The 24,271-nt window shown below is 46.2% G+C and overlaps 1 protein-coding gene across 1 annotated transcript in view; it reads left to right on the top strand.

The window, feature by feature from the left end:
• The first annotated feature begins 4,135 nt into the window (after positions 1-4,135).
• LOC120994883 (pseudouridine 5'-phosphatase) overlaps positions 4,136-24,271 on the top strand; it is a 554,435-nt gene continuing 534,299 nt past the window's right edge. The window contains exon 1 of the mRNA XM_040423754.1: positions 4,136-4,300. Coding sequence (XP_040279688.1) covers positions 4,237-4,300 — 64 coding nt within the window. The 5' untranslated portion in view covers positions 4,136-4,236. The remainder of the gene's footprint in view (positions 4,301-24,271) is intronic.

Here is a 24,271-nt window from a genome sequence, read left to right as displayed (position 1 = left end):
GCATCCGTGTTTTTTCACTGACCCATTGACTTGAATGGGTCCGTGAACCGTTGTCCGTCAAAAAAATAGGACAGGTCATTTTTTTTTGACGGACAGGATACACGGATTACGGAGGCGGATGACAAACGGTGCATTTTCCGAGTTTTCAACGGACCCATTGAAAGTCAATGGGTCCGCAGAAAATCACGGAAAACGGAACAACGGCCACGGGTGCACACAACGGTCGTGTGCATGAGGCCTCAAGCTGATGTTAAGAACTGAGACTTTAGCCAATGTATTCCAGTCAGGAACACATCAGAGCCCTTTTGCACCACCGTCAAGGTATCTCAGTGTGGCATGGGTTCCTACCACTAGACTACCTACGGGGTGTGAACACAGGTATGTGGGAGCTTGGCTGTAAGTTGTATCTTAGCACCTCTCAGGCTGTGTTCACACTCCGTAGGTAGTTTAGTGGCAGGAACCCATGCCACACTGAGATACCTTTACGGTGGTGCAAAAGGGCTCCGATGTGTTCCTGACTGGAATACATTGGCTAAAGTCTCTGTTCTTAATATCAGCCTAGGGATTAGCAGTGTTGTCAATTGCATATCATTGTGGTGGACCTTTCGCAGTGATTTATGTATTCTTATATTTGCATCCACACATTATCCCATCTTGTGTAGGATGCCATTGTGGTGCATGTGGTCCGCTGCCGACATCCTCCATGGATCACATGCGGAGGAATTGCTCCCCCGGTTATAAACACGCCACAGTGTTTGGGGTTTTTGAGCATTTCCTCCCATTTAGGCCACTTTATTTCAGTTATTTTTCATCTGCACAGCCCCATTGAAGTGAATGGGTCCGGATTCAGTACGGGTGCAATGCGTTCATCTCACGCATTGCACCCGCGCGGAATTCTCGCCCGTGTGAAAGGGGCCTCATCCTGCTGCTACCTCCAATACCGTGCTAGTGCCATTCAGATAGTCCCCCATAATAATATGCTCCCAAACTGTCCTCCATAGTAATAGCGTTCCCTACAGCACCCCCCAAAGCAACCGCATTAGTAGCAATGTTCTCCATATTGTGCTCAATAATAATTCTCACAGCACCACCAATATTAATAAGGCCTCCTATAGTGCCCCCAGCAATAAGGCCCCTCTATAACTGCCCACAGTAGTACTAAAGTCCCCTATAGTGTCTGCAGTAGTTCTAATGCCCCCTGTAGTGCCCCATGAAGTTCTAATGCCCCCTATAGTGCCCCATGAAGTTATAATGCCCCCTGTAGTGCCACTAGATAAAAGACCCAGCAGAGACAATCTAGAAAAAAAAAAACTGTAATGGAAATGACCCCCAATACCATCTGACAAAAATTGCATAAAGCCTCATTCACACGTCAGTGTTCGGTCAGTTATTTCCATCAGTGATTTTGAGCCCAAACCAGATGCGGCTCTAAACACAGAACAGGTGCAGATCTTTCCTTAGGCCTTATGTCTGTGGAGGCTCCAGTCCTGATTTTGGCTCACAATCACTGACGTGTCAATGAGGCTTAACCCTTTCATCAGTCAGCAGATTTGTACCAATGAAATTGGCTAACCTACAGCAGGTGCACTTGGCAGGGGTAGCTCAATGACCCATTCTTTTCTATGGGGCCATGAACACGTCCTTATGACTGACCCACAGAAGGGCAGGTGAATCCCCTGGTTGGCCCCCTGACTAATGCCTCATGCAGACGTCCGTGTCAGTTTTGGATCAGTAGTAACACGGACCGTGTTCAATCTGTGTTTTCCCCCGTGACAGATCCGTGTTGGGTCCGTTTTTTGCTGTCCGTGTTGCATCAGTGTTTAACTGACACTGAACAGCTGAAAAATAATTTTCAAAGCATCTCTTCTTAATGATCCGTGAAATCCGGATGCAACACGGATGGCATCCGTGTTTTTTCACGGACCCATAGACTATAATGGGCGTGAGTGACCAAGATAGGACATGCATCCGTGCTGAAAACACGGACCCACGGACCGTGCTAAAACACTGATGTGTGAATACACACGTTCAAATAAATGAGGCTTAAGGGTGGGCCCCAACCTCCTACTAAGTACTTAAAGGGAATCTGTCACTAGCAATTTACCCAAATTTTTTTTTCATAAATCCATGTTTAACAGAGTACCTTTTTTCCATCTGTCTGATTCTTTTGATTGTCAGTTTTGTCATTTCTTCAAAAAATCGATTCTTGTAATATGTAAATGACGCTGTAAGGAGCCCACATTACACACTGCTTGTTTCCATGGTTACGACCACCCTGCAATCCAGCAGCGGTGGCTGTGCTTGCACACTATAGAAAAAAGCTATAGGCAGTGAAGCCTATATTGTTAATAAAATGATAAAAGTAACACTCCCCCCCGTACCCCTGGTGAATGAAACACATCATGCTCTCCCCAGCAGAAGGCACCATGAAGTGACGCCATCGCACCTGCTGCGCTGACCACTAGAGCACAGGCCGGGGAATGATCATCGTGACCCGGCCTGTGCGCTCTGCCATTCCGCCCTGCTCGTCGCGCTTCACCATTGTCTCCTCAGGAAGCAGGACGTTCTTCAGCCATCCCAGGACCGCGGGACAACTGCTAGAATCCAGGCCTGTCCTGCTGGATCGGGGACGGCTGGGAGTTATGCTTTAGTAGAAACACGGTTGCACACAAATGCATCTTTCCCCTGATATGTATGGAGAACGGGCGGTGGGAAATCGGAGAACTGGGACCAGTTAATATTTGCACGGAACAGTACAGTGGCCCCCTGAATGAATTTTACTGGTGGGCCCTCAGCACCCCAGTCCGATCCGAATGAGCGAAGTTATCAAAAATTCGTTTTTGCTGCTTTGCCAAATTTCACAAAGTAATTTGATTTGTGACTAATAAGCATTTCTTTGTATGTAGCGGGCACACTGGAACGGCGATTGTGCCACCCCCGTCATTGAACCCCCAAGATGCTGCGTTCATTCTGAGACTACAATTCAGGCCTTTCAGGGGTTAGTCATCCGCTGGCCGGGCGAGCCGGTGGTCATCACTGCGACTGATCAGCGTGTTGGTATGGTGATGTCATACATCAGCTCGCACGAGATTTTGTGCCTTTTTTGTAATCAAGATGGCCGCGATGACCTCTTCACGCCCAAACGGTTGAGGTGAGAATAATTTTTTTTACCACTATTTGCACGAAACGCGAGGAAATTGAGCTTTGCAGCAAATCTAATTTTTCCTGGATTGAAATTCTGATTGAAGTCCATTCATTTGACTTTGATTCACTCAACACTTCTGAGGACAAGAATACTTCACGCAGAATCGATCAGCATTTTGCTGAAATACGGACAGGACTGTGTGCGCGAGGCCTTATCCGTGGTGCAGATAGGGTTAGCGATATAATTGCCCCATGCAGGTCACTAGTTGTGTATTTCAGCTTTGATCTATCCGTTATGACTGTGCACAAACCAGACAGATGACAGACTCAGCTCTGCTGCATCTGTAGGAAGATAACCCGTATACTGTGATCCTTTATGTATTGTCAAGGATTTCGGTTATTTCCTTTACGCCCGCTGTTCATTTATACTCTTAGGCCCCTTTCACACGAGCGAGTCTTCCGTGCGGGTGCAATGCGTGACGTGAACGCATAGCGCCCGCACTGAATCCTGACCCATTCGTTTCAATGGGTCTGTGTACATTTTTTTCAGGCATCAGTTCTGCGTTGCGTGAAAAAAAACACAGCATGTTCTATATTCTGCATTTTGCACGGGGCCCTGGCCCCATAGAAGTGAATGGGGCTGCGTGAACAACGCATAGCATCCCCAAGCAAATGCGTTTTTCACTGATGGTTGCTAGGAGATGTTGTTTGTAAACCTTCCGTTTTTTATCACGAGCGTGAAAAACGCATCAATGCGCATTGCACCCGCGCGGAAAAAACTGAATGCAATCGCAGACAAAACTGACTGAACTTGCTCACAAAATGGTGCGACTTTCACTGAACGCACCTGGAGCCAATCTGCTGGTGTGAAAGGGGCCTAACATCTCGCTTTTGCTCCACCATTCCCGGAGATTCCCTTTACTCCCTGATCGTTTCTGCGGCTGGTGATATAAGGCACAGCACAGAACTAGCAATGTGCTTCGGATCCCAGGGTTAGATGGTGGTTGTCCTCGAGGTGTGTCTCCGGCTGCCCGTTCATTTCCTCCATAGCTGCGAGCAGTGTGAGGTGAAGGAGACACTGAAGTGACAAGCATGGCCCTGTCATCCCCGCAGCCCGTCAGCCACATCCTCTTTGACATGGACGGCCTTCTGCTCGGTGTGTACAATGCCTTCTGCCTCTGTTAACCCTTCCCCTCCCTGCTTCCCTCATGTCCTGCACTGACTGTAAAGTGTAATGGGCGGGTGTGGTGCTGTGTCATACCCTCCCACTGGGTGGTACGGGAGCCCCTTACTGGTGGAGCCAGGGTGGGCACAGCTCCCCCACTAGTTGCTCTGCACAATGTGACCTTTCCTCCATTACCGTATTATCTGTTGTACTTGGGAAGATAAGTTACCACATGGTCTGTAAGGCCAAGGCAAAACTACCATTATAGGTGCCACCATTAGACTACGGGCACACATTGCGGTTTATGTGCCTTTTTTCCGTGCAGATGGGTTGTTAAAAAAAAAAATAACATAATTTATGAAACTAACAGGAAAACTGGAGGAGATTAATCAAACTGGTGTAAAGTAGAACTGGTTTAGTTGCCCATAGCAACCAATAAGATTCCACCTTTAATTTTCCAGAAAAGCTCTGGTTGCCGTGGGCAACTAAGCCGGTTTTCCTGTTCGATAGTCTGCGATAGCGCTTTGTTATGTGGGTTTGAGCTCGATTTTGAAGTGCTTTTCATGCAGAACTTATGCAGATCCCCTTAACCCCTTCACGCATTTTCACATACATGTACGTGGTGGAATGTGGCCATTTGCCGCCTCCTCACGTAGATGTACCTGTTCTGATGGGGCGGGTGCAGGAGCTGCGCCCACCTGATCAGTGGCACAGGCTCCTGCTGTATCCTCCAGCATCCCTCAAAAAAACGATGCCGGCGAATTAACCGTTCACATGCTGTGGTCCGCACTGCACGGTTTACAGAGAGAGGGGGGGCTCCCTTTCTGACCCCATTGGTACCCCCGCTCTGCGGTGACGGTGAGCCGATGGTTGTTATGGCAGCCCCAATGCTTTACACAGGCATCAGAGCCTGCCATCTACGGGAGCCCAGGAGATCCAGCTCCCAGGCCGGCTCTTCTCGGTCTCTTGCACACGAACGCTGTGTGCCCGTATTGCAGCCCACATACGGCGGGTCCTCAATACACTGGCACTGGCCATGTGCACTCCGCATCCATTCACTTGGATGGGTCCGCAATCACGGAGATGCGGAACGGAAGCACGGATCGGAACCCCACGGAAGCACTATGTAGTACTTCCGTGGTGTTTCTGTCCGTGCCGCCACAACACAAAAAAATAGAACTTGTTCTGTTTTTTTGCGGTGCGGACGGATCACAGACCCATTCAAGTTGAATGGGTCTCGATCCGTCCCGGCCGCCGCACGGACGTTACCCATGCAAATTGCGGTCCCCAATGCACGGAACGGATGCACAACGGCCGTGTGAAAGAGGTGAAACACTGACCGTTCAATGCCCCACAATACAGAATGTATTGTACTGCATTGAAACAGGGATCAAACCCTGAGAAGTTAAAGTCCCAAAATGGGACAAAAATAAAAAGTGAAAAACATGTTTTTAATAACAAAAAGAATTTCAAGTAAAAAACAACAACGCCTTTTACCTTATAAAATCATGTACAATAGAAAAAAAAAAAAAACAGACATATTAGATATTACCGGGTCCGTGACAACCAGCTATAGAAAAAGTCACATGATCTACACCGTCAGGTAAAAGTCGTAAATATATATATTTTTTTTTTATAAAAACCGTGCCAAAATAGCCATTTTTGGGTCACCTTGCCTCACAAAAAGCATAATAGCCAGCAATCAAAAAGTCGTATGCACCCCAAAATGGTACCAAGGAAACCATCACCGCATCCCACAAAAAATGAGCTGCCACATAAGACAATCGCCATAAGAATAAAAAAAATATGGCTTTCAGAAAATGCCACCTCAAAAACAAGATTCTTTCTTTTCAAAGATGCTTTTACTTTGTATGACATAACAATAATAAAAAGCATACACATATTAGGTGTTGCTTCGTCCGTAATGACCTGTTCTAAGAAAAAATGAAATGATCTACCCCCTTAGGTAAACTCTGTTAAAAAAAATAATAATAATAAAATCTGTGCCAAAATAGCCATTTTTTTGGTCATCTTGCCCCAAAAAAGTGTAATATTAACCCCTTAAGGACACAGCCTTTTTACACCTTAGGACCAGGCCATTTTTTGAAAATCTGACCAGAGTCCCTTTAAGTGCTGATAACTTTAAAACGGTTTGACTTATCCAGGCCGTTCTGAGATTGTTTTTTCGTCACATATTGTACTTCATGACACTGGTAAAATGGAGTAAAAAAAAAAAATTTTTTTGCACCAAAAAATACCTAATTTAACAAAAATTTGAAAAAAATTTGCAAATTTCAAAGTTTCAGTTTCTCTACTTCTGTAATACATGGTAATACCCCCAAAAATTGTGATGACTTTACATTCCCCATATGTCTACTTCATGTTTGAATTGTTTTGGGAATGATATTTTATTTTTTGGGGATGTTATAAGGCTTAGAAGTTTAGAAGCAAATCTTGAAATTTTTCCGAAATTTACAAAAACTCAATTTCTAGGGACCAGTTCAGGTCTCAAGTCACTTTGCGAGGCTTACATTATAGAAACCACCCAAAAATGACCCCATCTAAGAAACTACACCCCTCAAGGTATTCAAAACTGATTTTGCATACGTTGTTAACCCTTTAGGTGTTGCACAAGAGTTATTGGCAAATAGGGAGGAAATTTGAGAATTTCATTTTTTTGTCTAATTTTTCATTTTAACCCATTTTTTCCACTAACAAACCAAGGGTTAACAGCCAAACAAGACTGTATCTTTATTGCCCTGACTCTGCCATTTACAGAAACACCCAATATGTGGCCGTAAACTACTGTACGGCCACACAGCGGGGCGTAGAGTGAAAGGTGCGCCGTTTGGTTTTTGGAAGGCTGATTTTTATGGACTGGTTTATTTACACCATGTCCCATTTGAAGCCCCCTGATGCACCCCTAGAGGAGAAACTCCCTAAAAGTGACCCCATCTAAGAAACTACACCCCTCAAGGTATTCAAAACTGATTTTACATACGTCGTTAACCCTTTAGGTGTTGCACAAGAGTTATTGGCAAATGGCGATGAAATTTGAGAATTTCATTTTTTTGCCTAATTTTCCATTTTAACCCATTTTTTTCCACTAACAAACCAAGGGTTAACAGCCAAACAAGACTGTATCTTTATTGCCCTGACTCTGCTGTTTACAGAAACACCCCATATGTGGCCGTAAACTACTGTACGGGCACACAGCGGGGCGTAGAGTGAAAGGTGCGCCGTTTGGTTTTTGGAGGGCTGATTTTGCTGGACTGTTTTTTTGGCACCATGTCCCATTTGAAGCCCCCCTGATGCACCCCTAGATTATAAACTCCATAAAAGTGACCCCATCTAAGAAACTACACCCCTCAAGGTATTCAAAACTGATTTTACAAACTTTGTTAACCCTTTAGGTGTTGCACAAGATTTAATGGAAAATAGAGATACAATTTCAAAATTTCACTTTTTTGGCAGATTTTCCATTTTAATATTTTTTTTCCAGTTACAAAGCAAGGGTTAACAGCCAAACAAAACTCATTATTTATGGCCCTAATTCTGTAGTTTACAGAAACACCCCATATGTGGTCGTAAACAGCTGTACGGGCACACGGCAGGGCGCAGAAGGAAAGGAACACCATATGGTTTTTGGAAGGCATATTTTGCTGGACTGGTTTTTTTTGACACCATGTCCCATTTGAAGCCCCCCTGATGCACCCCTAGAGTAGAAACTCCAAAAAAGTGACCCCATTTTAGAAACTACGGGATAGGGTGGCAGTTTTGTTGGTACTAGTTTAGGGTACATATGATTTTTGGTTGCTCTATATTACACTTTTTGTGCGGCAAGGTAACAAGAAATAGCTTTTTTGGCACCGTTTTTTTTTTTTTGTTATTTACAACATTCATCTGACAGGTTAGATCATGTGGTAATTTTATAGAGCAGGTTGTCACGGACGCGGAGATACCTAATATGTATACTATTTTTTTTATTTATGTAAGTTTTACACAATGATTTCATTTTTAAAACCAAAAAAATGTTTTAGTGTCTCCATAGTCTAAGAGCCATAGTTTTTTCAGTTTTTGGGCGATTATCTTAAGTAGGGTCTCATTTTTTGCGGGATGAGATGACGGTTTGATTGACATCTATTTTGGGGTGCATATGACTTTTTGATTGCTTGCTATTACACTTTTTGTGACGTAAGATGACAAAAAATGGCTTTTTTTACACCGTTTTTATTTTTATTTTTTTACGGTGGTCATCTGAGGGGTTAGATCATGTGATATTTTTATAGAGCCGGGCGATACGGACGCGGCGATACCTAATATGTATACTTTTTTTTATTTATGTAAGTTTTACACAATGATTTCATTTTTGAAACAAAAAAAATCATGTTTTAGTGTTTCCATAGTCTAAGAGCCATAGTATTTTCAGTTTTTGGGCGATTATCTTGGGTAGGGTATGATTTTTGCGGCATGAGATGACGGTTTGATTGTTACAATTTTGGCGTACATGCGACTTTTTTGATCACTTTTATTACCTTTTTTGGGAAGTAAGGTGGGCAAAATTTCAATTTCATCATAGTTTTTTATTTTTTATTTTTATGGTGTTCACCGTTCGGGTAAAGTAACATGACCGTTTTATAGATCAGGTCGTTACGGACGCGGCGATACCAAACATGTGTAGGGAATTTTATTTTTTTCATTTTTTATCAGTGATAAATGTGTTTTTTGATTTTTACTTTTTTTCCACTTTTATTCACTTTTTTTTGACCCAGACCCACCTGGTTCTTGAAGATCCAGTGGGTCTGATGTCTGTATAATACAGTACAGTACAATATATATTGTTCTGTACTGTATTTTACTTACACTGAACAGATCTATGCCTTTCAGCACAGATCTGTTCAGCACCATGGACAGCAGGACGCCTGAGAGGCGTCCTGTTGCCATGGGAACCTTCCCCGTCTGCTCAGTACTGCTCAGAACTTCGCAGACGGGGAAGGGTAAGGAGGGGATCTCTCGGGGGGCTCTCCGGGGGCTCTCTCGCTCCCCATCGGGGGGCTGCAAAGGCACAGCAGCCCCCCGATGGGAGAGGGAGGGAGCTCCCTGCGCTGTTAACCTTTTCCATACAGTGGTCCGTACGGACCGCTGTATGGAAAGGGTTAAACGGCTGACATCGCATCGCAGATGTCAGCCGTTTATACCAGGGTGCCAGCAATGTGCTGGCACCCTGGTATCCCCACTAGACACCAACGATTATACAAGGGGAGGCGGGCGGGGGATCGCGATCCCGCCTGCCGCACCGCCCGCCTCCCGCACCGCCCGCAACCCTCCCCCTGCACCTCCCGCCACCATAAAAATCATTCGGGGGTGCAGGGGGGGGTGAATAAAACTTTTTTTTTAGGCATATAAAGTTTCTGATCCCCGCGGTCAGGGACTGCGGGGACCAGAAACTTCAGAAATCGCAGCAAACCGCAGGTCTGAATTGACCTGCGGTTTGCCGCGATCGCCGACATGGGGGGGTCACGGGACCCCCCCGCGCATTTAGCCTAGGTGCCTGCTCAATGATTTAAGCAGGCACCGGGTTCCGATCACTGCCAGCCGCACGACAGTGATCGAAAATACACAGGGCGTACATGTACGCCCTGTGTCCTTAAGTACCAGGGCACAAGGGCGTACCTGTACGCCCTATGTCCTTAAGAGGTTAAATGATCAAAAAATCATATGCACCGAAAAATGGTACCAATAAAAATGTCAGCTTTTCCTTCAAAAAAAGAGATCCTACACAAGACGATCGACAGAAAAATAAAAGAAATATAGCTTTCAGAAAATAAAATAGGGGGTGCAGAGATAGCAGAGCCTGAGGGGGGCCAAAGACCCTTGTGCCACATAAGAAGACACCAGTATTATAGAAAGTGCATGCTGGTCAAGTTATAGCTCTGGCTGGAGGGAAGGGGTTAGGTCAAGAATTTGGCATGGGGGGGTTGGGGGGGTGGTCTACTGTTTCAATTTTTTTCCGCAGGCAGCATGAAGGCTATATGTTTCCCTAGCCACAAAACACTTAGGCCCCTTTCACACAGGCGAGTTTTCTGCGCGGGTGCAATGCGTGAGTTGAACGCATTGCACCCGCACTGAATCCTGACCCATTCATTTCTATGGGGCTGTTCACATGAGCAGTGATTTTCACGCATCACTCGTGCGTTGCGTGAAAATCGCAGCATGCTCTATATTCTGCGTTTTTCACGCAACGCAGGCACCATAGAAGTGAATGGGGCCGCGTGAAAATCGCAAGCATCCGCAAGCAAGTGCGGATGCGGTGCGATTTTCACACATGGTTGCTAGGAGACGATCGGGCTGGGGACCCGATCTGTATTATTTTCCCTTATAACATGGTTATAAGGGAAAATAATAGCATTCTGAATACAGAATGCAAAGTAAAATAGTGATGGAGGGGTTAAAAAATAAAAATTAACTCACTGAGTCCACTTGATCGCATAGTTGCGGATCTCTGTCTTCTTCTGTAATGTTGAGCTGCCGACTAAGGACCTGTGGTGATGTCACATCACATGATCTAATCACATGGTCCCTCACCATGGTGATGAACCATGTGATTGGACCATGTGATGAGCACAGTGATCAAAGGTCCTATTCCTGTGCACAGCAAAGAAGACAGAAGAGAAGCCGGGCTGCGCGATTAAGTGGATTAAGGTGAGTTAAATTATTATTATTATTTTTTTAACCCCTCCAGCCTTATTGTACTATGCATTCTGTATTAAGAATGCTATTATTTTCCCTTATAACCATGTTATAAGGGAAAATAATACACTGCTCAAAAAAATAAAGGGAACACAAAAATAACACATCCTAGATCTGAATTAATTAAATATTCTTCTGAAATACTTTGTTCTTTACATAGTTGAATGTGCTGACAACAAAATCATACAAAAATAAAAAAACGGAAATCTAATTTTTTAACCCATGGAGGTCTGGATTTGGAGTCACACTCAAAATTAAAGTGGACAAACACACTACAGGCTGATCCAACTTTGATGTAATGTCCTTAAAACAAGTCAAAATGAGGCTCAGTAGTGTGTGTGACCTCCACGTGCCTGTATGACCTCCCTACATTGCCTATGCATGCTCCTGATGAGGTGGCGGACGGTCTCCTGAGGGATCTCCTCCCAGACCTGGACTAAAGCATCTGCCAACTCCTGGACAGTCTGTGGTGCAACGTGACGTTGGTGGATAGAGCGAGACATGATGTCCCAGATGTGCTCAATTGGATTCAGGTCTGGGGAACGGGCGGGCCAGTCCATAGCATCAATGCCTTTGTCTTGCAGGAACTGCTGACACACTCCAGCCACATGAGGTCTAGCATTGTCTTGCATTAGGAGGAACCCAGGGCCAACCGCACCAGCATATGGTCTCACAAGGGGTCTGAGGATCTCATCTCGGTACCTAATGGCAGTCAGGCTACCTCTGGCGAGCTCATGGGGGGCTGTGTGGCCCTCCAAAGAAATGCCACCCCACACCATTACTGACCCAATGCCAAACCGGTCATGCTGGAGGATGTTGCAGGCAGCAGAACGTTCTCCACGGCGTCTCCAGACTTTGTCACGTCTGTCACATGTGCTCAGTGTGAACCTGCTTTCATCTGTGAAGAGCACAGGGCGCCAGTGGCGAATTTGCCAATATTGGTGTTCTCTGGCAAATGCCAAACGTCCTGCACGGTGTTGGGCTGTAAGCACAACCCCCACCTGTGGACGTCGGGCCCTCATATCACCCTCATGGAGTCTGTTTCTGACCGTTTGAGCAGACACATGCACATTTGTGGCCTGCTGGAGGTCATTTTGCAGGGTTCTGGCAGTGCTCCTCCTGTTCCTCCTTGCACAAAGCGGTCCTGCTGCTGGGTTGTTGCCCTCCTACGGCCTCCTCCACGTCTCCTGATGTACTGGCCTGTCCTGGTAGTGCCTCCATGCTCTGGACACTACGCTGACAGACACAGCAAACCTTCTTGCCACAGCTCGCATTGATGTGCCATCCTGGATAAGCTGCACTACCTGAGCCACTTGTGTGGGTTGTAGACTCCGTCTCATGCAACCACTAGAGTGAAAGCACTGCCAGCATTCAAAAGTGACCAAAACATCAGCCAGGAAGCATAGGAACTGAGAAGTGGTCTGTGGTTCACCACCTGCAGAACCACTCCTTTATTGGGGGTGTCTTGCTAATTGCCTATAATTTCCACCTGTTGTCTATCCCATTTGCACAACAGCATGTGAAATTGATTGTCACTCAGTGTTGCTTCCTAAGTGGACAGTTTGATTTCACAGAAGTGTGATTGACTTGGAGTTACATTGTGTTGTTTAAGTGTTCCCTTTATTTTTTTGAGCAGTGTACAATCTACAGAACACCGATCCCAAGCCCGAACTTCTGTGAAGAAGTTCGGGTTTGGGTACCAAACATGCCGATTTTTCTCACAATTACAATGTTTTGCACTTGCGCGGAAAAATCGCGCATTTTCCCGCAACGCACCCGCATCTTATCCGGGCAAAAAACATGATGCCCGTGTGAAAGAGGCCTTATAGTCAATGGGGACAGAGCGGCAGTCCGGGGGCACACGTTCTCTAGCGGCAGGACGGATCCGACAGGCTGTTCACCCGACGGAACAGACTACCGGAGGTCTGTGCTGCTAGTTTGAAAGTAGCCTTACTGAAATAAATGAACTTTTTTGTATTTCACCTGTATACCGCCATGTCCAACTCTATACATTTTATACCTCCATGTCTATACATGATATATTATATACTGCTATCTCCAGCTCTATACATGATACACTATATACCGCCATATTCAGCTCTATATATGATACACTATATCAGGGCTTGACAAATTTCCTTGGAATCTAGGAGCCAGCTAAAAAAGTTAGGAGCCGTTTATTTTAGTTTTTTACCTTTATAAAGCCTTATTTTCAGCGACAAAAGTAACACCTCTTAAATTAACATATAAAGAAGTCTAGAACCAAACAACATGGGCATTGTTTATTATCAGTGTACTGTGACGTCACTGTGTGCAGCATCTCTTCAGTGTTTATCAGTGTACTGTGACGTCACTGTGTGTATAATCCCTGCGCTGTGATGTCACTGTGTGTGTAATCCCTGCACTGTGACGTCACTGTGTGTATAATCCCTGTGCTGTGACGTCACTGTGTGTATAATCCGTGCGCTGTGACGTCACTGTGTATATAATCCCTGCTCTGTGACGTCACTGTGTATATAATCCCTGCTCTGTGACTTCACTGTGTATATAATCCCTGCTCTGTGACGTCACTGTGTGTATAATCCCTGCTCTGTGACGTCACTGTGTGTATAATCCCTGCGCTGTGACGTCACTATGTGTATAATCCCTGCGCTGTGACGTCACTATGTGTATAATCCCTGCGCTGTGACGTCACTGTATGTATAATCCCTGCGCTGTGACTTCACTGTGTGTATAATCCCTGCGCTGTGACGTCACTGTGTGTATAATCCCTGTGCTGCAGTTGACAGAACTGAGATCCCTTCCTCAGGATGTTTGGTCCGGGCTCATCATTCATCTCATAGTTCTTCTCTTGTAAACTTATTTTGTGACTAGATAAAACTGAAGCAACGCTGGGTTTGAAGAGAAATGTCCCTCGTTGCCGCCTATATCCGCCGTCACTGCGGGATCACTGCCCTTCTGCTGTCCCGGATTATTTGTCCTGTCCGGGGGATAATGGAGTCACAGTTGTCGGCGTCCCCGGGGCCGTCCTGGTGCTCCCTCCGCTGTGGACGCGCACTGACTCCAGGCCGGGATTTGGTTCCAGCTCTTGCCGGATCTACATCCCGTGCTGTGATGTGGTTGGGGTAGGGCTGCGGTCCTGTTTGTCGGAGGGATCTCGGAGTCCTGTGAGTGCGTTAAGTCTCATGCACACGTCCGTGGAACATGGTCCGTGTGATACTGGCCTGGATTTCGTCTGAGTGCAGGAGCGCACGGCGTCATTGGTTGCTATGATGCCGTGCGCTTCCTGCTGCCGCAGTACAGTAATACACTGGTATGATCTATACCAGTGTATTACTGTACTGCGTAAAGTTGTTGCGATACCAAATTTTTGATTCGATTTCGATACCATAAAAAAGTATTGCCTTACTCGATACCATTCGATACCACGCGGAAAAAAATAAACCAAAAAAGGCACGTGCATTCCGCATTTTAAAAAAATGCTGAATCGCGCCGTTTTTTTTTTTTTTGTTCCCGCGTTCACCGCATAGATTTTTTTCTATTTTAATAGTTTGGACTTTTTGGACGTGGCAATATGTGATATGTTTATTTATTTATTGTTTATATATTTTATATGTAATTTATACTTAATATTTTGGTGTTTTTTTTCTGTTTTTATTTTATCTTTTTATTTAAAAAGGGGGAGTTTTTTTCTCCCAGGCTGTGAGCTCTGCTGGGAGAAGAAGACGCCCTATATACCGCCATGTCCAGCGCTATACATGATACATTATATACTGCCATTTACAGCTCTATATATGATACACTATATACCGCCATGTACAGCTCTATATATGATACATTATATACCGCCATGTCCAGCTCTATACATGATACATTATATACCGCCCTGTCCAGCTCTATATGTGATACACTATATTCCGCCATGTCCAGCGCTATACATGATACATTATATACCGCCATGTACAGCTCTATATATGATACACTATATACCGCCATGTCCAGCTCTATACATGATACATTATATACCGCCATGTACAGCTCTATATATGATACATTATATACCGCCATGTACAGCTCTATATATGATACACTATATACCGCCATGTCCAGTTCTATACATGATTCACTATATACTGCCATGTACAGCTCTATATATGATACACTATATACTGCCATGTCCAGCTCTATATATGATACATTTTATACCGCCATGTCCAGTTCTATACATGATTCACTATATACTGCCATGTCCAGCTCTATATATGATACACTATATACTGCCATGTCCAGCTCTATATATGATACATTTTATACCGCCATGTCCAGTTCTATACATGATACATTTTATACCGCCATGTCCAGTTCTATATATGATACATTATATACCGCCATGTCCAGTTCTATACATGATACATTATATACCGCCATGTCCAGTTCTATACATGATAAATTTTATACCGCCATGTCCAGTTCTATACATAATACATTATATACCGCCATGTACAGCTCTATATATGATACACTATATACTACCATGTACAGCTCTATATATTATACACTATATACCGCCATCTCCAGCTCTATACATGATACACTATATACCGCCATCTCCAGCTCTATACATGACACATAAAACATGCTGCTAAGTCTCCCAGCAGGCAGACATGTCACTCAGGGCAGCACTTGTATTCACTCCCTTAGCAGTGTCATTACACAGCTGGGACTTGTAGTCCTACACATACAACATACTGCTGAGTCTCCCAGCAGGCAGACTTGTCACTCAGGGCAGCACTTGTATTCACTCCCTCAGCAGTGTCATTACACAGCTGGGACTTGTAGTCCTACACATACAACATCCTGCAGAGTCTCCCAGCAGGCAGACATGTCACTCAGGGCAGCTCTTGTATCCACTCCCTTAGCAGTGTCATTATACAGCTGGGACTTGTAGTCCTACACATACAACATGCTGCTGAGTCTCCCAGCAGGCAGACATGTCACTCAGGGCAGCACTTGTATCCACTCCTTTAGCAGTGTCATTATACAGCTGGGACTTGTAGTCCTACACATACAACATACTGCAGAGTCTCCCAGCAGGCAGAAATGTCACTCAGGGCAGCACTTGTATCCACTCCCTTAGCAGTGGAGGGGGAGGGGCAGAGGTTGTTTTTTTTGCAAGTAAACAAAGGGCCAGAAGAGAACCAGCTTAGCTTTTAGTTATATATCGCTGACCATCAGAGTTACAGTGCTATATCTTTTTTCCATAACTCGGACAACCCCTTTAAGGGGTTTAAGTGGAGGGTCCCTTTCATCAGGCATGAAACAACAGTTAGGCCCCTTTCACACGGGTGAGTTTTCGGCGCGGGTGCAATGCCTGAGGTGAACGCATTGCACCTGCACTGAATCCGGACCCATTCACTTCAATGGGGCTGTGCAGATGAGCGGTGATTTTCACGCATCACTTGTTCTGATTTTCATCGCAGCATGTTCTATATTCTGTGTTTTTCATGCAACGCAGGCCCCATAGAAAAGAATGTAGAGCATGCTGCGATGAAAATCACCGCTCAGCTGCACAGCCCCATTGAAGTGAATGGGTCCGGATTCAGTGCGGGTGCAATGCGTTCACCTCAGGCATTGCACCCGCGCGGAATTCTTGCCGTGTGAAAGGGGCCTAACAGTGCATTAACCCTCCCCTGCTCCAGGCTGGCTTAGGTCACACACATCTGAAGGGGGAGAGCTGAAATAGTGCTGATGGATCCTGCTTATGAAAAAGACATCGGGCCAGTACATGACCACAGTGCCTGCGGACTGTAATACACAGGCACTTTTAAGGAGATTTATTCTTGCTAAAAAATGTTTCTTATAGTACGGTACGTAAATGGACAGTACAGAGATCTCTATAATGAATATTTTTATACCTAAGACCTCCTGCACACGAACGCGTGCGCCCCGTGGCCGTGCTGCGGCCCACAAAATGTGGGCCGCAATGCACGAACATCGGACCCATTCACTTTAACGGGTCCGCGATCCGGCTGTTCCGCAACAAGATAGGACATGTTCTATCTTTTTGTGTACGGGACGAAACCCCGCGGAAGCACTCCGTAGTACTTCCGTAGGGTTCCGTTCTGTGCTTCCGGTCTGCATCTCCGGATTTGCGGACCCATTGAAGTAAATGTGTCCGCATCTGTGATGTGGAATGCACACGGAACGCACTTCTGTTCCGCAAAAAAATAGAACATGTGCTATTCTTGTCCGCAATTGCAGACAAGAAAAGGCATTTTCTATGAGAGTGCCGGCGATGTGCGATTCCGCAAAATGCGGAACGCACCTTGCCGGTGTCCGTGTTTTGCGGATCCGCAATTTGCAAAACATATACGGATGTGTGAATGGACCCTAACTGTGTGGCCGTACCCTAAGATCAGTGAGACGCAGCCTATTGGGATTCATTGAGGTTTTGAGGTTCATGAAGGGACTGGATTAGAGATGAGCAAATCAGTTTGTAATGAACAGGGTTCATTACAAATTGTGAAAAATGTTGTCTGCCATCTGATCCTGAAGCTTTTCAGGTTTGTTTCGGACAAATCCAGTAAAACGGCACGCAACACCATTTTACTGAACATGTTGGTGGGAAAAAGCCCTAGAGGAGGTGGACGGGAGGGACAGCCTGGTTGGGCAAGTAGTGCAGGCAGGGGGGGCCTTGCAGAATGTCATTCTGTGGGGGGCTGTGAATGAAGGTGGACGGGTATTTGCAGTGTCTGGCAGAAAAAACGACTTTAGGGACAGAGTTCAGTCACAATTAAGCTTCTATTCTACTGTCAGGGTCAGTGAAGGGCAAGGCTAGAATGAAGAATTGTGTAGAATAGACAAAGCACGGGAATGAGACACGAGGACCTGGGGCTGCAATTATTTATTATTAAAGCGCCATTCATTCCATAGCGCTGTACATATGAGAAGAGGTATACATACATAATACAGACAATTGCACTGAGCATGAACAGGACAAGTTATAAACTGGTACAGAAGGAGAGAGGGCCCTGCCCGTGAGGGCTTACAATCTACATGGTATGGGAGGACACAGTAGGTGAGGGTAAAGTTGGTCATGGTGGTATAGACCCAGCAGGGCCACTGGTTGTAGGCTTGTCTGAAGAGGTGGGTTTTCAGGTTTCTTTTGAAGGATACCACTGTAGGTGCGAGTCTGATATGTTGGGGTAGTGAGTTCCATAGAATAAGGGATGCACAGGAGAAATCTTGGAGGCGATTTTGGGAAGAGGTGATAAGAGGAGAGAAGGAGGTCCTGTGAGGATCGGAGATTGCCTATGGGGATGTATCGGGAAAGTAGGGAGGGGACAGGTTGCTGCCTTAGACCTCTTGCACACGACCATATGGCATTTTCAGTATTTTGCGGTCCGTTTTTCACGGATCCGTTCAGTTTTTTGTTTCCGTTCCGTAGTTCAGCAAAAAATCTCTGCATGGTTTCTGTATGCGATAACACCCAACAGACATTAGGCCCAAATCTGTTGAAGGCGCCAATACTGCATTATTTCCAGTATCAGTGTCTTCATTGTGGTTGTGGAAAGGGCAGGGCCGTCTTTACCAAGGGGCAAAAGGGGCAGCTGCCCCGGGCCCAGTTGCTCCTGGGGGGCCCAAGGCAGCTGCCTCTTGAGCCCTGCTAGCCACTGCCCCGGGTGTCAGGCTGTCAGCTCTACCAGGATTCCAGGCATCATGATCGTACTGTGCTAAAGTTGTGATTTAGGACCTTAATGACATCATCACCATGTGACCAGTAACCTAGCAATTACTGGTCACATGGCTATGAGGTCATCACAGGTCCTATGGAGTGTTGCAGAAGTTAACTGTGGAGCTTTTTTTGTGTGAAGATTACATCAGAAAAAGGTGACATATACTGTATAGTGGGGGGCTGTATACTGTGGGGGGCTGTATACTGTGGGGGGCTGTATACTGTGTGGGGGCTGTATACTGTGGGGGGCTGTATACTGTGGGGGGCTGTATACTGTGGGGGGCTGTATACTGTGTGGGGGGCTGTATACTGTGTGGGGGCCTGTATACTGTGTGGGGGCCTGTATACTGTGTGGGGGCCTGTATACTGTGTGGGGGCCTGTATACTGTGTGGGGGCTGTATACTGTGGGGGCCTGTATACTGTGGGGGGCTGTATAGTGTGGGGGGGCTATACTGCTGTACTGTATACTGTGGGGGTCTGTATAATGTATACTGAGGGTACGGTATAGTGTGGAGTGCTATACTGCTGTACTGTATAGTGTGGGGGGCTGTATCGTGTATTGTTTGGGGTGCTGTATACTGTGAGGTGTTGTATACTGTGGGGTGCTGTATATTGTGGGCTGCTATACTGCTCTACTATATACTGTGGGGTACTGTATAGTGTGGGGTGCTAAACTGCATACTGTGTGGTGCTGTATACTATAGGGTGCTATACTGCATACTGTGGGTTGCTGTATACTATAGGGTGCTATACTGCATACTGTGGGTTGCTGTAATCTATAGGGTGCTATACTGCATACTGTAGGGTGCTGGGGTGCACTGGAACACTAGGGTGAGCTGAGCCCTGGTCTCCTTCCTGCAGAGCGGTGCCCACTTCCAGCCTGAGCCCAGCTGCCCAGAGCACTGACCCTGAGCCGCTGGAGTCTTCAGAACCGGAAGTATTTACAGTCATTCACTGGACTGTACCAGATGTGTGGATTTTTTGTGTGTTTGTTGTGGTGGAGGGTGTGATTGCATGCTAGGGTGTGGGAAGGCGGGATCCAGGGGGCCAAGTAAATTTTTGCCCAGGGTCCAATCAATATTAAAGACGGCCCTGGGAAAGGGAAGAACAAAGGTGTTGTTTCCAGGTTGGGCAGCCCATGCCGCTCATACTGCATTTGTCCCTCAACCCCCTCATATGTATCTTAGAACAGACGCTGGCGCTCACGTGGCTACAGAGGAGGTAGAAGAACAGCTAAATCATCTTGCTGCCTGTACCTGTTGGGGACCCAAAATGAGAATTTTCCATGAGGGAGGAAGAGTCAGATTTGGAGGAGTAAGAGGATAATGGCCAGGACACCCAGTCGTCTCAGTGGGGTGCAGAGTTGGAAAGAACTGGCTCCTCTGGCTTGCTGGCCAGAATGGTGACCTGTAGACTCCCTTGCTTACTACCATGAGAGGTGTAGAATTGATATCAGTCTGATCATTACTGGATAGCCATGCTTTGAGACCCTCGCTTTTAAAGCAAAATGGGGCAATGTTTTGCTCTCTCTGAAAGTCAGACCAAATGACATTATAATTAGGAAACACTGTCTGTGCAGCCAACACGCCTGGCGCCAGCATGTCTGAAAGGAAGACCCCTCTCCACCCCCCACAGAGTCACCCACCTCCCTTTCCACAAGCAGCAGAAGCCAGAGCAGCCAGTTCAGTTTCCTCAACATAGGTGTCTCTTGCTGCGCCAGTGTCCAGTATCTAGCGCATACCTTGTTCCCTGACCCCATGGATTTGTGGGCAGGGGGTCTGGTCCGGACACCACACAAAGAAAGGATGTGTCCTTTCCTGGCCTGGTTGTGGCTATAAACTGTGTCTGCCTTAAAGGAGTATTCGGGTTGTTAAAAGTTATCCTTTATCTATAGAATAGGGACTAACTATTTTTTTTAGGTAAAATAGTTATCCCTGATCCTGTGGATAACTTTTAACAACCGGAATACTCCTTTAAAGGCCATTTATCAGCAGATTTGTACCTATGAGACTGGCTGACCTGTTGTATGTGCACTTGGCAGCTGAAGGCATCTGTGTTGGTCCCATGTTCATATGTGTCTGCATTGCTGAGAAAGTTTTAATATATACAAAGCAGTTTCTAAGAGCAAAGGGGGAATTGCCTTTACTCCTAGAGGCTCAGCTCTCTCTGCAGCTGCTGCACCAGGCAGGTAACGCCACCACTCCTGCTGCTCCTAGAGGATCATTTTCACTTATAAACATCCTCTTTCTCAGCAGTGCGGGCACATATGAACATGGGACCAACACAGATGCCTTCAGCTGCCAAGCGCACATGTAACAGGTCGGCAAGTTTCATAGGTACAAATCTGCTGACAGATGCCCTTAAAGTGCAAACAAAGGGAAGCAGACTTAGCGCTGAATTTTGGGGCAGAATGTACGCAAAATTCCACAAGCAAAAAAATAAATAAAAAAATGCTTAAATGGGGACTTGGATTTGGTTACATCTAAAAAGCAATGATAAATTGGCATGAAACTGGCAAGAACACTGTAAGAAGACGGCAGTCATTTCCCCTTTGCTTGGCACATAAACCAGCTAAGTGTGTGTTCTGCTAGAAAGAATTATTTCTCCAAGAAAAGTCAGTGCGGATTGTAATGTATTGATGCTCCAGATATGATAGTTCTATAGAACGTAGTACACACGGGTTTTCTGTCTGTGCGTCACTCATTACTCGGTATATTTGCAGACATGCTGTGCTGTACATTCTTGCTTCTTAGCACTTTGCAGGTCACTGATCACTTGGCTGATATAATGCTGATTTCCCCGCGTCTTTGTCATTTTCCACACTGAAACGTTTCTAATCCTTACAGGAGCCATTCAGGATTTAAAAAAAATAATTGTGAGCACATCGGATTTAAGAAAAAAAAACGGTAATACTCTCCTGTTCAGTCCGCTACCCCGGGTGGTCCTCCCTGGTTTTTACGTAGTCAGTGGCATACCTCCAAGGCAGACCAAGAAGCTGCTATGGGGCCCAGAGGGGATGGAAGACGCCACCCTCTACAATGTGTAATGTAGCGCCACCCGCTCTACTCCAGTTTCGAGTCCCTATATGGGGCTCGGACGGTCCCTGCTTCCCCTGTGTTCAGCCCCCCCCTACATACTTTGTGTGTACAGTGCATGTCCCTGACTCTGACCCTGCCCCCCTACCCCTCAGTAGCATACAGTCCCACCCCAGACACTGCAGCCCAGGGAGCGCTCTCTCTCCTCTGTCTTCTGGGTGCTGAACTGGCCAATCAGTATTTAGCAGTGCTAAGAGCCTGCTGCTGATTGGCTAGCGGGCAGGACGCAGCAGTCTTCTGTGTAGCACCGCACTTCCTGGCTCAGTCAAGCCACCCGGGCGGACTCCAGCCCCCAGCCAGAGACTAAGGTTTTTTCTAGCCACAGACAGAGTGAGTTGTACACTGACTCCAAGTTTTCTGGGGTGGAGAGGCAGCAGCAAGCAAAGTTCAAGTAGGAGGGGGGGCACATTGTCCTGTATATAAAGCTTATATAGAGGACCATGTACCCTAGGCAGTCCCCCCTCCCCATGAACTCTAGGGGGGGGCTGCTGCCTAGGGTACACTAAGCATCAGCAGCAAGCAGAGTTCATGGGGTGGGGGTGGGGTTCCTGGGGAACATTGTCCTCTATATAAGCATCAACAGCAAGCAGAGTTCATGGGGTGGGGGAGGCAATGCCAGGCTTTTGAAGAGCAGGCATATGCAGGAGGAACAGTATACGTGCGAGCTCCTGCCCTGCGCTCGCTTAGCTGTGCTCACATACATATCGCTCTGCCTGCCTGTGCCCACTCTGCTAAAGCCTGACATAGCCCAGCTGGGGGGGGGGGGGGGGGGGGTAATGATTTCTATGTGCTTACAGTACATTAACAAATATTGTTTTGCACGATTCCTTTCACTTTGCAAAAATGGTAAATCTTACAAATTCTGCCTAGGATATTTAAATGTATGACCACACCTGAAGATAATCCTTTGGTGTACAAATGGGTCAGACAGGCTTTACAGCGTTATCCATCACCAGTAAACGTCTAGGCGGTCGGTAAATCAGGGCACCTTTTCCGGTGTCTATAAAAAAAAAAATCATTCAGCTGAGATTTTCTGTGAAGCCGGAGGAGCTTCTGCAAGTTACTGTAATCATCGTCATCATGGTCAATAAGGACCTTTAATCTTTATGATGTACTATGGTTCAGTTTGTCTGTAAAAAATATTTGTTGATGAAGTGGATTAATAAGACCAAACCTTGACCAAGAAGTGTTGACAGAAGGACACAGAAACCTAGCAGCTTCAGGCTTGTAACATGAGGCACTAACAAGTGCTTAGATGCAAATAAGCTGCTGAAAAGGGTTTTCACATTTAAAGGGCATTTGTTGTGAGATTTATAACTATGACACTGGGGACCTGTTGCATGTGCACTTGGCAGGTGAAGGCATCTGTGTTGGTCCCATGTTCATATGTGCCTGCATTGCTGAGAAAAATGAGGTTTCAATAGATGCAAATGAGCCTCTAGGGGCAACTGTTCACTTTCATGGTTAGTTACTCATAGCGCCGGGGATACAGCAGAATCGGTCAGTGACAGCACCGGCCGCGCTGATCAGTGAGAAATAGCAGGGGGATGCATATATATTTAGGGTACAGATATTAATATCCTGTACACTATGTGAGGGAGCAGCTCCCAGCCAAGCCTGTCTTCCCAGTCAGTACTGCACTGTACTGCACAAGGAAGACCGATGTGCCTTAGCAACGTTTATACAGAGAGAGCGCTGCGAAGGGACATTTCTGGGCACGTTTTCTACTATAAATGTACAAGTTCTTTAAATAAACTATATTACAAAAATGTTCCTTATCACTGTCCCTACACAGTAGCAAAAAAGCTAAACAAAACATGAGTTACACTTTAAAGGGACTCTGTCACCACTTTCTAACCCCCCCTTTTCAAAGTATTGTTATCTGCATGGCGCCCCTGTGATTATAAATGTGTTGTTAGAAGTTAAATTCGCCGTCTCCTTTTGATAAAAAGAGCTTTTATCTAACCTGTCAATCTTCTTGATAAGGTGCCCAGGGCGTTTCTTTTCGTCTCAATCTGCCGCCCGCCGCCGCCACCGTTGGTGCCCAGCTCCTCCCCTCATGCTTTCAGCGCCGCCTGAATGTAATCAAATACGCCTCCGGCTCTCTCTCAGTGCCCCCTCCTCCTTTTCAAAGATCCCGCGCGTGCGCACAGGGCTGTGCCTGATGCGCCCGTGCGGACATTTACAATCAGCCTCATTGAGCGAAGTGCGCATGCGCGCACTTCGCTCAACCTCCTCATCAGACGAGCACTGCAGCCAGCCGGCTGCAGTGCTCGTCTGATGAGGAGGTTGAGCGAAGTGCGCGCATGCGCACTTCGCTCAATGAGGCTGATTGTAAATGTCCGCACGGGCGCATCAGGCACAGCCCTGTGCGCACGCGC

The sequence above is a fragment of the Bufo bufo genome, chromosome 3 (genome assembly GCF_905171765.1).
Source record: "Bufo bufo chromosome 3, aBufBuf1.1, whole genome shotgun sequence".
Taxonomy (NCBI): domain Eukaryota; kingdom Metazoa; phylum Chordata; class Amphibia; order Anura; family Bufonidae; genus Bufo; species Bufo bufo.
Note: the sequence above shows the minus strand (reverse complement) of the source record. Positions and strands in the feature narration are given on the sequence as shown.